The sequence below is a fragment of the Myotis daubentonii genome (genome assembly GCF_963259705.1).
Source record: "Myotis daubentonii chromosome 1 unlocalized genomic scaffold, mMyoDau2.1 SUPER_1_unloc_1, whole genome shotgun sequence".
Lineage (NCBI taxonomy): Eukaryota > Metazoa > Chordata > Mammalia > Chiroptera > Vespertilionidae > Myotis > Myotis daubentonii.
Window position 1 is genome coordinate 449,093 of NW_026775446.1, and position 15,553 is coordinate 464,645.

Consider the following 15,553-nt stretch of genomic DNA (forward strand, 5'->3'; position numbering starts at 1 on the left):
GTAAGGACTGAGAGAGGACAGCAGGGGTGAGGTGGTGGCGACTGCCCAGCTGGTGGAAGGACCTTGGGGAGGAGGTGGTTCACAGGCAGCTCACCTGGGCCTGGGACTGCAGGGGCCACAGGGAAAGCAGTGCCAGGCATGAGGGAGGAGGCCATAGTTTTCTTTGTAGAACTTCTTGAGAGATTGAAACCACACAAGTCCCTGGAAGCAGAATTCCTCCCCCTCCCCCACCACCTCGCCAAAATAAAAGCCCTGCGCCCTCTCCTTTCCAGTCTCCATCCAAGCAGGTCTGACTTGCTGAGTGATCTTTCCTGTGCTTCTCAGGGGTTTCAATCAGGAGCATAATAACCATCCCATGTCCCCTTGGTGTGTGTGTGTCATGAACATCTGCACCAGCTGCTGTGCCTCTGCTTCTGCATGGTGTCCACTCCTCTGGGTGCTGTGAGCATGAGGACAAGACCAGGACTGTCACTCTGTGGGTCCTCCTTCTGCAGCTTTGAGTTCACACACATGTGGGGCCCATGGTCCGGCATTCAGGGGAGCTGCACTGTTGAGTCATTAGAGCCTCTTGTTAGATTAAGGTGATGAGGGTGAGAAGATTTGAGGATAAAACTCATTATGGCCCAAGTGTGTATGAAAGAGCCTCCCTGCCTTTTGTTCACAGGAGAAAGTTCTCTGTCTTTACAACAGACTTTCTCACTCAGAGACTCAGACGTCAGCGAAGAATCAGGATCCAGAGGTTCCCTGAGGGAAACTGTGACATGAAGAGGAAGCCACACAGGAACCAGCCCAGAACTCCAACTGCACCTGCTGCTGGAATGGTCCTTGTGTTCAGGGACCCTGAGCGCCTCTGGTGGTCAGAGACCTTCCTGCAGGGAGGTTTGTGTCTGGGCTCACACTGACTTCCCCTCACTGTGTCTCTTGCACAGTAATATACAGCTGTGTCCTCGGTGGTCAGGGAGCGCAACTGCAGGGAGAACTGGTTCTTGGACCTGTCTCTGGAGATGGAGGTTAGGCTCTTGAGGGAGGGGCTGTAGTAAGTGCTCCCGCCACTATCTATGTACCCGATCCACTCCAGCCCCTTCCCTGGGGGCTGGCGGATCCAGCTCCACCAGTAACCACTGGTTGTGATGGAGAATCCAGAGACAGACCAGGTGAGGGAGAGGGTCTGCGAGGGCTTCACCAGTCCTGGGCCCAACTCCTGCAGCTGCACCTGGGACAGGACACCTGGGACAGAGAGAAAACAGTGGGTCCTGGGCTCAGATGCAGGATCCCCATCTCCTCACGTCTAAGCCCTGAGTCACTCACATCTGGGAGCTGACAGCAGGAAGAAGAAGAGCCACATGGGAGTCATGTCTTCCAGGTGAGGTCCTCGTCCCCCAGAAAGTGTTCTCCAGGGTGAGGAGGCCCTGCATTTAAGTGGACGCCAACTGTGTGTGTGTCTTGTGGCCCTGTGGGCATTTGCATATGGGAGGTGTCTGCACATACAGAGGGCAAGAGGTGAGGGAGGTCCTGGTCTCTGGGGCTTCTCCTGGAAGGAGGTGCTGACTGTGCCCTCAGAGAACCAAGCCATCCTTGGGGTCCTGGTCACCATGCTCAGGGACCTCTTCTTCCACACTAGGGGCTATGCTGCAGGAGGTGGTCAGGAAGTAGGATGTGGGCACAATCAGTGACTGTTTGGGAGATAAAAATCAATGAGGCTCTGTTTCCATGGATACAGATAGATATAGATATACTAGAGGACCAATGCACAAAATTTGTGCAAGGGGCTTGGCCTCTGCTGCCTCTGTGGATTCGTCCAGAAGGACATCCGGTCTGATTAGGATATTATGCTCTTATTATTGTAGATGATTTAGACATAGATATGGAGATTGACATAGCTAGATCTTCTTTTCTTTATAGTCACCTAAGAATATGTTCATTGATTCATAGATATAGATGTAAATGTAGAGATAGATATAAAGATGTTGATGTATTTGTAGATGTACATAAAAGTATAGATATAGATATTGTTTTCCTTATCCTCAATCATGGATGTATTCCTTCATTCTTAGAGGGACAGTAAAGGAGACAGAGAGAAGAAAAGTGAGAAACATTGATGTGAGAGATAAATATTGATCAGTTGCCTCCCATATATGACTCTAATGTGTATCAAATCTGCAACATTTTTATGTATGTATTTATTTAGTAACATTTTTTATTTTTTTATGATTTTTCTTTTCTTTTTTTTTCTTTTATTGCTTAAAGTATTACAAAGGGTATTACATATGTGTCCTTCCCCCCCCCCCCGCCCTTGACAATCCCCTGGCCTCCCTTAACCCCCAGTGTCTTATGTCCATTGGTCATGCTTATATGCATGCATACAAGTCCTTCAGTTGATCTCTTAGCCCCCTCCCTCCTGCCCCCTAACCCTCCCCGGCCTTCCCGCTGCAGTTTGACAATCTGTTTGAGGCAGCTCTGCCTCTGTGTCTATCATTGTTCAAAAGTTTATAATGGTCTCTATTATCCATGAATGAGTGAGATCATGTGGTATTTTCCCTTCATTGACTGGCTTATTTCACTTAGCATAATGCTCTCCAGTTCCAAATTGATTTTAGAGAGGAAGGGAGAGAGAGATAGAAACATCGATGATGAAAGAGAATTATTGGTTGGCTGCCTCCTGCATGCCCCCACACTGGGGATATTTCCCGCATCCAAGACGTGTGCCCTGACTGGGAATCAAATGGTGACCTCCTGGTTCATAGGTCGATGCTCAACCAGTGAGCCATGCTGGTTGGGCTCCTCCTTCATTTTTAGGATTCACAGAGCTCCCTGTGTACTGGGCTCTGGTCAACGAGACATTGGCAACATCATAGGTGACCAGGTCCCAGCCCTTCACTGACTGCCCTCTGATCCCAGTGGCCATGTGCTTATCCACTACGATGCTTTGCAGCTAACGCCCCCCTCGAGGTTCCCTCAGCACAGGAGTGAGCTGTGGGAGGTGCTGTGAGGTCAGTGCTCAGTTGTGTCTCCACCTGACACAGGCGGGGCCCGCACTGCCTGACGTTACACGTGGTCACTGCACGTGGGCTCAGCAGGGCAGGTGATGTCACTTCAGGTTGCCTGAGTGGCCCTGGCCTCTCTGGGAGGGCCTGGAACATGAGATGGACATGAGGGGATGACATGGGGCTGAATTTAAGACAAAACCTACCACGGCGGGAAGGAAAGGGCAGACACATCCACAGGGGACATCCTGTGCAGGCCCCATGGGGTGACAGTGTGGGCATCAGAGGTCCTCGCCCCCCAGAAAGTATTCTCCAGGGTGAGGAGGCCCTGCAGTTAAGTGGATGCCAAGTGTGTGTGTGTGTGTGTGTGTGTGTGTGTGTGTGTGTGTGTGTCTGGTGGCCCTGTGGGCATTTGCATATGGGAGGTGTCTGCACATACAAAGAGCAAGTGGTGAGGGAGGTCCTGGTCTCTGGGGCTTCTCCTGGAAGGAGGTGCTGACTGTGCCCTCAGAGAACCAGGCCCTCCTTGGGGTCCTGGTCACCATGACCAGGGACCTCTCCTTCCACACCAGGGGCTACGCTGCCGGAGGTGGTCAGGAAGTAGGATGTGGGCACAGTCAGTGACTCCTTAAGGATGGAATCAATGTGCCTCTGCTCCCATGGAAATAGATAGATATGGATATCGATATTGATATAAATATAGATATAGATTTAGATGTGGATATAGATAATATATAGAGGTAGAGATATAGTATAGATACAGTTATATAATTATAGATATACATGTAGAGATAGACTTAGATACAGATCTTTGTAAAAATATAATTTTCTTGATACTTTGAGAGAGGACAGAAGAGGGATAGAGAGAAACATACATGAGAGAATCATCGATTGGCTGCCTTCTGGATGGACCCCACTGGGGATGGAGACTGTAATCCCATCATGTGCCCTCACCAAGTATTAAACCAGTAACTTTTTGGTTCCTATACCGATGCTCAAACACTGAGCAACATGATCCAAGCTGGATCTTCTTTCTTTGTCCTCACCTGATGATGTGCTCATTGATTTTTAAAGGGAAAGGAGAGGACAGAGAGAAACATTGATGTGTGAGAGAAATGTTGATCAGTTGCCTTCCATATATGCCCATACTGTGAATCAACATTTTTATTGATGTATTTATTTGTTTAAATATTTCTCAATTGATATCAGAGAGTAATGGAGAGGGAGAGAGAAGAGAAACATCAATGATAAGAGAGAATAATTGATTGGCTGTCTCCTGCAAAACCCACACTGGAGAGGTTGTCGGCAACCTGGAAATATGCCCTGACCGGGAGTTGAACCGTAACCTCCTGATTCATAGGTCACCGCTCACCTACTGAGCCATGCTGGCTGGGCAGTCCCTACACTTTTAGAATTCACAGAGCTCCCTGTATACCTGGTCTCTGGTCAGCGGGATGTTGGCAACATCATAGGTGACCAGAACCCAGCCCTTCCCTAACAGCCCTCTGACCCCACTGTCCATGGGCTTGTCCACCATGAGGCTCTGCAGCTCACGGACCCTTGGGTGTTGTCAAAGCACAAGTGTGAGCTGTTGGAGGTGCTCTGAGCTCAGTGCTCAGCTGAGTATCCACCTGACCCAGGAGGTACCCCCACAGTCTGACATCACATGTGGGTAGTGCATATGGGCTCAGCAGGACGGCTGAGTGGCCCTGGCCCTGGCACCTCAGGGAGGGCCTGGCACAGAAGATGGGCATGAGGGTATGATATGGGGCTGAATTTAAGGCAATACCTACCAGGAGGGAAGGAGAGGGCAGACACCTCCACACGGGACGTCTTGTGCAGGCCCCATGGGGTGACAGTGCGGGCGGCAGAGGAGAGACGGTGAGGATGGGTTGGTGTCTGCGGAGCTGGAGGCACAGCAGAGGTGGGTGGGACCATGTATCCCTTCAGCGGGTTCTCAGGATGGAGGTGGTTCACCACAGGAAGCGGGACTGGTGTTGGGACACGTCCCCTGGGACCAGGTTCTGAGATCCACGGGAAATAGTGACCAGCAGGGCTGTGACAGGGACCCTCACTGGGCCTCCTTCCTGCCTCCATCCCAGGATGCCCTGGGAGCTGGGTCCACCTCAAAGGCTCACGAAGGGGCAGTGCCAACAGGGGTCAAACCCTACACCTCCATGTGCAACCATGTCAGTAAGAGACAGTGGCTAACTGCCCGGAAAGGGCTCCTCCTAGGGCACAGCAAGGGGCTGATCACCCTCAGGTGAGGTTTGGGGATTGGTCTCCGTGTTCCCTGCTCAGCACTGCGTGGAGGATGGGGGACATCGCTCTCAGTGAGGGGACAGGAATCCCTTCAATGTTTTTCTTGTCAACGCAGAGAGCGACCATCAGGGACATGGTGACAGGAAGGGCCCAGATGAGAAGTCGACCAGATCTGAAACACAACCACTTCCAGCTTCTTTCCTGCAGAGAATCTAATTAAAGACACAAAGAATGAAGCAGAAACTTCCCCAGGGAAACTAGGAGGGAGGAAAGCATAGACCGCAATGGGAAGCCTGCACAACCCTCCATGGACAGCCTCTGAGCTGGGAGGCTAGGTTTGCTGGTCATGAGCGCCCCCTAGTGTCCTGGATGCTCCCTCAGCCCAGCCCTGCTGTCTCCTCAGGGAGGTTAGTGTCTGGGCTCACACTGACTTCCCCTCACTGTGTCACTTGCACAGTAATACACGCCCGTGTCCTCGGCTCTCAGGCTGCTCATTTGCAGATACAGCGAGTTCTTGGCGTTGTCTCTGGAGATGGTGAAGCGGCCCTTCACAGAGGCGGCGTAGTATGTGCTACCACCACCACCATCAGCCGATACCCACTCCAGCCCCTTCCCTGGAGCCTGGCGGACCCAGTGCATCCAGTAGCTAATGATGGTGAATCCAGAGGCTGCACAGGAGAGTCTCAGAGACCCCCCAGGCTGCACCAGGCCTCCCCCAGACTCCACCAGCTGCACCTCACACTGGACACCTGCAAACACAGAGACACAAGGTGGACTGAGAATCACATGGAAGCACCAACAGGCACAGGCACAGGTCTCAGCGCTCCCCACTCCTGAGAACGACCTTGAGAAATGATCAGGAGGAAAACGCAGCTTGGCACCAAGTCCATGGTGGAGCCGCTGGGGTCCTGTCTCAGGCGCTTGTGTTCTGGGTGTCTCCCCAACATGCCGGACAAGGGCCCCCTTTTCTGAGCAGGAGGAGAGCCCCATTTGCATGGACTCTGCTTATAAGGTGCAGCTGGGACCATGGGCTGCATTTCTGACCTTGTCATCTAAGGCGCTACCCCAGATGGGAAAGGACTCAAGGATGCTGTCCACAGGGGGTCCTGTCCTGACCCCCCTCCCTACCTCCTTTCCTGAGACCTGTCGCCCCGATCCCATATCTTTGTGGGAAGTTTTCAGAATTGAGAGTTCTTCTTTCTGGGGTTTTGATGAGGACCCAGGGGTCCTCCCCCAGAGGCGCTTGGATGGGGCTTCCTCTCTCTCTCCTTTCCCCACCATGGGCCATGTCGACTTTCTTGGGTTTGGGAATAAGATTTTTCTTTGAATGATGCTTTTATTTTGAGACTGAAGGATTCTCCTGGTTATATTCCTCAATCAGATCCTTTACAAAACTCGAACCTCTACTTGTGAGAAGGCAGGGGAGGCTGGGCTGGAAGCTGTGGCTGCAGCCTCCATCTCAAACCTGCTGCCACTCTCACAACCACAAGGCTGCCTCCTGAAACCACTCATTTCATTCAACTTCCCTGGGTTTGTGTGCAGAAGTCCTGTTTCCCAGACTCTAAAAGTGGGAGAATTTCTATCATTTACACATGGAGCCATGGCTGGTGGGACTCAATGGTTGGAGCGTCATCCCCACACCAAATGGTGTGAACTCTTTAGAAGTCACTCTGTCGAGGTAGTGATGAGGTAAATAAGACATTTGTGAAAGAATGTATGAGACCAGCAGCCTGACTCTGTACCTCGTTAATCAGTATCCCTAATGCACATTCCTGCTAGCCTGTAGTCTAGTCACTGCGCCTCCTTAATTATCTGGTCTTGCAAGACCTGTTTACCTAAATAATCCCATTTTACAGAGGCCTCATGAACCATACACAACACCCAGAGAGGGTTATCAGCGCTGGCGCCAGGCCAGGCCTTTAGGTGTGGTCACATAATCCCCATCCCAACACACGGGGCTTTTTGGAAAGCCCGCAAAAGGTCCAGAAGTCTGATCCATATTTGGGTGTCAAAGATACCAAAGGGCATAAAAGGAAATATTGCTCATATTGGCTTGTTCAGGATTTGGAAATAGCCGCTCCTGAGTCATCTTACCAGTACCTCTAGAAATATATGGTTTCTTCCCGTATCTCCAGGCACTCCTGTGTATTTTTCCATCACCTGGTAAATTCTGTAAGAGTAGCAGGTTATTAATAATTGTGTGAACTTCCCTCTGCACACAGAGAAAAAACACGTATGAACGTATGCTGTAAATGAAGTAAACAAAATATTTTTATATGAGAAATGTCCTAACATGTATAAAATTCTACCTAATAAAGAGGGAATATGCAAATTGACCATCACACCACCACAAAGATGGCAGCGCCCACAGCGGAGGTGGTTTTTCACAACACAAGATGGCTGCGTCCACAGCAGAGGCTGAGTTCCTGTAACGAGTCTTCACGAGCAATCAGCAGGGACCTGAGGCTGCGTGGTGCTGGGCTCGGGCATGGGTCCTGATGATGCACCCCCCACCGGGTGGGCTTGGCAGGGGACCTCAGGCTGCCTTCCTGCCCCAGAACCAGGCAGGGGGCCCTCAGGCCATGCCCCCCACCTGGCGGGGCTTGAGAAGGGTGGGACCAGCAGGGTCTGGATCTCTCCCAGTGGGAGTGGGGACATCTGGTTCTGGGTCTCCTGTGATTTTGAGGTGCCTCGGATGGGCAGGGACTTGACTCTGGGTCCTGTGGTGCACCCCAGACTCTGACAAGAGGAAGATTTTCATATACATTTTACTAATTTTCTGACACTTCTATTATAGAGAAAGGAAATATATTAAAATATTTCCCCTAAATAATCCCCTTTTAATGTGCACAAATTTTGTTTACTGGGTCACTAGTATTTTATAAGATTTTTGGAGCCAAAATGATGACAACTGTGGGAGAGCAAGGCCTCCAATGCTCCAGAGAATAACCATTTGCAGCTGCGTTTGTGCATTTGAAGTTAAGGAGGGGAGGTGAGGAATGACATGGACATGGGAGAGATCAAGGTGGGACTGGATGCCAGGATAGTTAACAGGAGTTGCTCGCTCTCTCACTCTCTCTTTTCTAATCTTTATTGTTGAAAGTATTGCATAGATTCCCATTTTCTACCCATTATCATCTTCCCTCTCACTCCCATTACCATGCCAGGCCCTCACCACCCCATTGTCTGTGTCCACGGGTTAGGAATATACTATAATATGCAGACAAGTTTATTGGTTGATCTCTTCCCATCCACCCTCCCCTGCCTTCCCTCTGAGGTTCCATAGTCTGTTCATACTTCCATGTCTCTGGGTCTATTTTTGTTCATCAGTTTATTTGGTCCATTAGCAATGCAGACTGGGGCAGCCATTATGGAAAACAGTATGGATTTTCCTAAAAAATTAAAAATGGAACTCCTATTTGACCCAGTGATCCCACTTCTAGGAATATATCCTGAGAAACCCAAAACACACATCAGAAAGAATGCATGCACCACTATGTTCATAGCAGTTAATTTACAACAGCTAAGCTTTGGAAACAGCCTAAGTGCCCAGCAGCAGATGATTGAATAAAAAAAGAAAACTGTGGTACATCTACCCCATGGAACACTATGCAGCCGTGAAAAAGAAAGAACTCTTACCATTTGCAACAGCAGGGGTACGTCCGATAAGGGGTTAATCTCCAAAATGTATAGGGACTCGTACAACTTAACAAAAGGAAGACAACAATACAATTGAAAAATGGGCAAAGGGCCTCATAGGTAAGTCTCCAAAGTGGACACACAGATGGCCAAGACGTGCTCTCCTGAGGGTGGTCATGGTGATGTCAAACGTGTGTTAACCCAGATGCACAGGAACCATGGACGGGGTGCTTAAGGCAAAGATGGGCCTTTTAGTAAAGAAGTCATAGGCCTGGGGCGTGCCCACCCCCAGGACTGCCCAGGGAGGATGTGTGACCAGAGCCTCCTGTGAGGGTCCTGTCAGTCACTGAGTTTTGTCAGATTTATGAACGAGCACCCTTTTTGTTCACAAATAAAATCCCTAAAACTAGACCAAGGAAAGGGCTTTCTGTGAGGACTGTGGCGGAGCTTCAGATCAAAATTATTTTAAGAAGGAGCAGGAAATGGTATCTTTGCTCAATGCTCCACCTGCTCCTGGTCAGGGACCTGTACTGGTCCTGAGGGACCCCTGCTGGTCATGAATGCTCCCTGCAGCCCAGCCCTGCTGTCTCCTCAGGGAGGTTAGTGTCTGGGCTCACACTGACTTCCCCTCACTGTGTCTCTTGCACAGTAATACACGGCCGTGTCCTCGGCTCTCAGGCTGCTGAGCTCCATGTAGGCTGTGCTCGTGGACGTGTCTCTGGTCATGGAGACTCTGCCTTGGAACTTCTGTGCGTAGTTTATGTTTCCATTGCTAGGGTTAACCCACCCCATCCACTCAAGCCCCTGTCCTCGGGCCTGTCGCACCCAGTGCATGTAGTTGCTGGTGAAGGTGTATCCAGAAGCCTTGCAGGAGATCTTCACGGAGGCCCCAGGCTTCCTCACCTCAGCCCCAGACTGCACCAGCTGCACCTGGGAGTGGACACCTGTGGGGAGACAGGAGTCAGTGGAATCCCCCTTGACTCTCCCTGGGCCCTCCTTAACCCAGGACAGGAGCCCCTTACCTGTCACCATGGCCACCAGGAGGAGGGCTCTCCAGCTCCAGTCCATGCTGAGGGCTGTGCTGTGAACACTTCTGTAGGGGAGGGTGTGGCTGTGGATGATGCCCTCAGGGCTCAGAATTACCCATATTTAACCTGGTCTACCTCCTCTCTTTTGCATATTCATGAGGCAGAGTATTTCATAGCTGAGGTCTTGACCCCATCTGAGAGAAGATGGGTTGACACAGGGACCATGTTCAGGGGAGTCTGAGGGTCCAAGCCCTAATTCTTTTTCTTTAAATTATGCCTTTATTGTTGAAGGTATTACACATGTTCCCTTTATCCCCCATTGACACCTTCTAGCCTGGCCCCGGGTGCCCAGGTCTTCACCATCCTATTGTCTGTGTCCCTGGATGATGCACATATGCATACGAGTTTGTTGATTGATCTCTTCCCACCCACCAACCCAACCACGATTTCCCTCTGAGATTCCCCAGTCTGCTTCTTGCTTCAAGGTCTCTGGACCCATTGTCTTCATCAGTTTATTTTGTTAATTATGTTCTACATATGAGTGAGATCCTGTGATAGTTGCCATTCTCTGACTGGCTTATTTCACTTACATGATACTCTCCAGGTCCCTCCATACTGTCCCAAAGGGTAAGATATCCTACCCTTTTATTGCTGCATAGTATTTGATGGCATAAATATACCACAGCTTATTTATCCATTCAGCTAATTACGGGCATTTGGGCTGTTTCCAGTCTTAGCTATTGCAAATTGTGCTGCTATGAAGATAGGGAGGCATATTGAGTGTGATTAGTGTTTGGGGTCCCTTAGCACATATGCCTAAAAGTGGATTCACTGGGTCAAATGAAAGTTCCATCTTTAATTTTTTGAGGAAACTCCATTCTTTTTCCATAATGGCTGCACCAGCCTGCATTCCCACCAGCAGAATGTGAGGGTTACCTTTTCACCACATCCTCGCCAGCACTTGTCATTTGTTGATTTGTTGGTGGCAGCCTTTCTGACAGGTGTGAGCTGATACCTCATTGTCCTTTTAATTTGCATCTCTCTGATGGTCATTGACTTTGAGCATTTTTCCTATGTCTCTTGTCCATCTGTATGTTCCCTTTGGAAAAGTGTGTATTAAGGTCCTTTGCCATTTTTAAATTGGATTGTTTGTCTTCCTTTGCTTAAGTTGTACATGTTTCTTATACATTTTGGATGTTAACCCTTTATCACATGGACCCTTGCCAAATATGTCCTCCCATACTGTGGGCTCCCTTTTCATTTTGTTGATCACTTCTTTGGCTGTGCAGACACTTTTTATTTTGATGTATTCCCATTTGTTTATTTTCTCCTTAATTTCCTTTGTCCTGGAAGCTGTATCTCTAAACACATTGCTATGAGAGATGTCTGAGATTTTGTGCCTATGGATTCTTCAAAGATTTTTATGGTTTTTCACACTCACATTTAGGTCTATTAACCATTTTGAGTTTACTACTGTGTATGGTATATGTTCATGTATTGTTTCAGGTTTTTTTGCACATTTATCTGTTCAATTTTCCCAATAATATTTATTGAAGGGACTGGTTTGACTCCATTGTATGCTCTTGCCTCCTTTGTCAAATATTAGTTGAGTGTAATGGCTTGGGTAGATTTCTGGGTTCTTTGTTCTGTTCCATTGATGTATATACCTGCTCTTGTGGCAGTACCAAGCTGTTTTGATTACTATGGCTTTGAAGTGTAATTTGATATCTGGTATTGTGATCCCTCCACCTTTGTTCTTTGTTCTCAAGATTGCTATGGCTAATTGGGGTCTTTTTTGGTTCCACATAAATTTTTGGAGTATTTGTTGTAGATCTGTGAAATATGGTGTTGCTATTTTAATAGTGATCACATTGAATCTGTAGACTGCTTTGGGTAATATGGACGTTTTAATGATGTTAATTCTACCAAGTCCATGATCACGGTATATTTTTCCACTTGCTTATATCTTCCTCTATCTCTTTATTCAACATCCTGTATTTTTTTTAGTAGAACTCTTTTACCTGCTGGTTAAGTTTATTCTTAAGTATCATAATTTTTGATGCAATGGTAAATGGGATTGTTGGTTTAGTGTCCTTTTCTTTCTTTTTTAAAAATGTATTTCTTTATTGATTTCAGAGAGGTATGGAGAGGGAGAGATGGAAACATCAATGATGAGAGAATCATTGGTTGGTTGTGTCCTTCACGCCCCCTAGTTGGGATTGGGCTGCAACCTGTGTATGTGCCCTTGGCCAGAATCAATCCCGGGACCACTCAGTCCACAGGTTGATGCTCTATCCACTCAGCCAAACTGGCTAGAGATGGGTTCCCTTTCTTAGAATTTATTATTGGTGCATAAAATTTCCATTCATTTCTGGGTGTTTGTATCCTTCTACATTGCTGCATTCATTTATTAAATCTAGGCGTGTGTTCATGTTTTGTGGAGTCTGTAGGTTTTCTATGTACAATATCATGACTTCTATGAATAATAAGAGTTTTAGTTCCTCCTTTCCAATTTGGATGCCTTTTATTTCTTCTTCTTGTCTCATTGCTGTGGCTAGGACTTCCAGTACTATGGTGAATAAGAGAGGTGAAAGTGGGAATTTCTGTTTTGTCCTGTTAATTAGGGGAAATGGTTTCTGTTTTTGCCCATTGAGTATGACTCTGGCTGTGGGTCTGTCATACATATCCTTTATTATGTTGAGATATGAGGCCTCTTCTCCCACTTTCCTAAGAGTATTTATCAAAAGTGGTTGTTGGGTTTTGTTGAATACTTTTTCTGAATCTATAGATATGTCCATGCTATTTTTGTCTTTCAGTTTGTTTATGTGATGTATCATGTTTATTGATTTGTGAATATTATACCACCCATGCATCCCTGGATGAATCCCATTTGGTCATGGTGTATGATCTTTTAAAAATATTGCTAGATCCTATTTGCTAATATTTTTTAAGGATATTAGCATCTGTGTTCATCAGGGATATTGGCCTGTAATTATCTTTCTTAGTAGTGTCACCTGGTTATGGAATTAGGCTAATGCTTTGATCATGAAAAGAGTTTGGAAGTGTTCCTTCGTCTGGTTTTCCTTTGAATAGTTTGGGGAGTATAGGTGTTAGTTCATCTTTGGATGTTTGGTAAAACTCCCCTGTGAAGGCATCCAGACCAGGACTTTTGTTTGCTGGGAGGTTTTATATTCCTGCTTCTATTTCTTCAGTTGTTATTGGCCTATTCAGCTTTTTTGATTCTTCCTGTTTCAGTTTTGGGGTCCTGTGATTTTCTAGGAATTTGTCCATTTCAACCACATCGTCCAGCTTGTTGGCATATAGTTGTTCATAGCACTTTATTAAAATCCCTTTTTTTTCTGGGGTGTTGGGTGTTACATCTCCATATTCCTTTCTGACTTTATTTATTTGGGTCCCCTCTCTTTGTTTCCTGAAGAGTCTGGCTAATGGTTCCTCCATCTTTTTAATCTTTTCAAAGAACCAGCTCGTGGTTTCACCAGGGCACATTCCTGAGTGGTGAAAGGTTCTGTAGTAACCAGAGCCATCAATCAGGAGGGGACCAGGGGAGACACACAGAGGTCAGGGAGCACTGCATGACTTGGGGAAGCTTTGCAGACACAGTGGGTTCTCATGGCTCCTGGAAACCCACCAAAGGAGCAAGGAGGGTAGTGCAGGAGGTCTCCTCCATCCTGCAGACATGAGGAAAGTAAAGGTTTAGCCATTCCAACACCTATAACATGGAGGCTGGGAAAATGCTGAGATAGAGCAACAACCTCACAAGCAGCTTCCACCTGGGTTATTATCCCATCTGAGTCCTCAAAGGACTCAGCTACAGAGGATCCAACACCGTCATTATGAAATGTCAACCTTTAGCCCATGATTTTAAGTAAAAAAGATGCAAAACTGCAAAACTGTCTCCTTCACCAAGAGATTTCCCAAGTCAGCTGCTTGTTGAATGAGATGATTTCCAATGAACCTTGTTAAACGTCCCTGTGAAACTGCATGACATGGGATGCGCACACTGCTGTCATCTCACATCAGTGCTGGTGTGACACCTATGGGGAGAGAGCTGAGGTCATTTCCTGTGGCACCAGAAACAGCAAGTCCTGGCCCCTGTACAGGGGAGGTGACCAGGGAGCAGCCCTCAAGGGCCCTTTGCACCATTCAGATGGGTCCACCCAGCTTCCACTGTCCGCGGGTCGTGCACCTGTTTTATTTACTGTGGGCCTGTCAGAAGGAAGGGCCCTATGGGGACAGGTGGGCATGTGGGTCAGACCCTGAGCTCAGCACCCAGGGGCCTGGGCTGTGCTGGGGTCTCTCTTGGTGGGAAAGTTTCCAACCACAGGCCGATGAGAGCACTGAGGATGGTCTCTGTGGAGAAAGAAAAGCAGGAAATACAGACATGTGGTGAGGAGAGTCCCCATCACTGCCCACATGTCCTCTGCCAGCAGCAGTGTGACCCCCTCCTCTGGGGTCTGCAGTGAGAAAGCGGGAAATGAGAGCCTCAGAGAAAGAGCAGGAGCTGTCCCAGGAGGCAGCTGAGAGCTTGAGAGGAAATCCCTGTGCCCAACAGGAAGGCCCTTCCCTCCCCACAGCCCTCTGCCCCTGCTCCTGGGGCTGCTCTCTGTGCTGTGGGTCCTGAGCGCCCCCTGGTGTCCTGAACGTCCCCCTGCAGCCCAGCCCTGCTGTCTCCTCAGGGAGGTTAGTGTCTGGGCTCACACTGACTTCTCCTCACTGTGTCTCTTGCACAGTAATACACGGCTGTGTCCTCGGCTCTCAGGCTGTTCAGTGTTAAGTAAACGTGGCTCTTGGACGTGTCCCTGGTGATGCTGAGGCGGGATTTCAGTGTTGGGTTGTAGTCTGTACTTCCACTACCATACATAAGCCCGACCCACTCCAGCCCCTTTCCTGGAGCCTGCCGGATCCAGTGTACACCGTAGCTCGTCAGAGCTTATCCAGAGACAGTGCAGGTAAGGGAGAGGGTCTGCGAGGGCTTCACCAGTCCTGGGCCCGACTCCTGCAGCTGCACCTGGGACAGGACACCTGGGGACAAGGAGCATCAGTCCTGTCAGTCACCTGCAGTCACAGCCATCCCATGACCACTGCCTGACCCCTGAGACCCTCACCTTGTGGGGCTGTCAGCAGGCACAGGAGAAGACCCAGCAGCCTCATTTTCTTCTTGACCACAGCTCTGCCTTCCCAGAGACCTCAGCCCTGTGTGAGGAGACAGCTGTGAGCCTGCACAACCCAGGAGAGGATGTACCCTGGAACTTGAACAGAAATTTGCATGTGGCTCAGCCTTTTCCTATAAGTAGAGGGACTGGGGTCGGTATTCACTGTGATATGAGTAACTACTACCAAAGCACAAGAAAAAGGGAGACTCTTGATTCCTGATGTTGGAAACTTTTTATTGTGTTACTAGAGGCCCAGTGCACTAATTCATGCACCAGTGGGGTCCCTCGGCCTGGTTTTTGGGATTGGATCAAAACTGGCATCTGACCACCTCACAAGGGGTCCCAGAATGTGAGAGGGAGCAGTCCAGGCTGAGAAACCCACCAGTCCAAGATTGGGGCTGGGGAGAGACATGGGAGGTTGGGCAGCCAGGGAGGGACTGTGGGAGGGCTTCAGTGCATGTCTGGC

The 15,553-nt window shown here is 48.6% G+C and overlaps 3 gene segments (V, D, J or C); all 3 read right to left on the bottom strand.

Moving 5' to 3' along the window:
- Nucleotides 1–79: 79 nt before the first annotated feature.
- Nucleotides 80–15,134, bottom strand: LOC132225703 (immunoglobulin heavy variable 4-31-like). The segment is given in 3 exon segments: nucleotides 80–106; nucleotides 914–1,227; nucleotides 15,040–15,134. Coding segments are annotated over 3 exon segments (387 nt in total).
- Nucleotides 5,682–6,172, bottom strand: LOC132225725 (immunoglobulin heavy variable 3-23-like; the record flags this gene model as incomplete). The annotated part of the segment is given in 2 exon segments: nucleotides 5,682–5,995; nucleotides 6,091–6,172. Coding segments are annotated over 2 exon segments (360 nt in total), but the record flags the coding sequence as incomplete, so codon positions are not given.
- Nucleotides 9,513–9,991, bottom strand: LOC132225726 (immunoglobulin heavy variable 1-3-like; the record flags this gene model as incomplete). The annotated part of the segment is given in 2 exon segments: nucleotides 9,513–9,829; nucleotides 9,908–9,991. Coding segments are annotated over 2 exon segments (363 nt in total), but the record flags the coding sequence as incomplete, so codon positions are not given.
- Nucleotides 15,135–15,553: the final 419 nt, after the last annotated feature.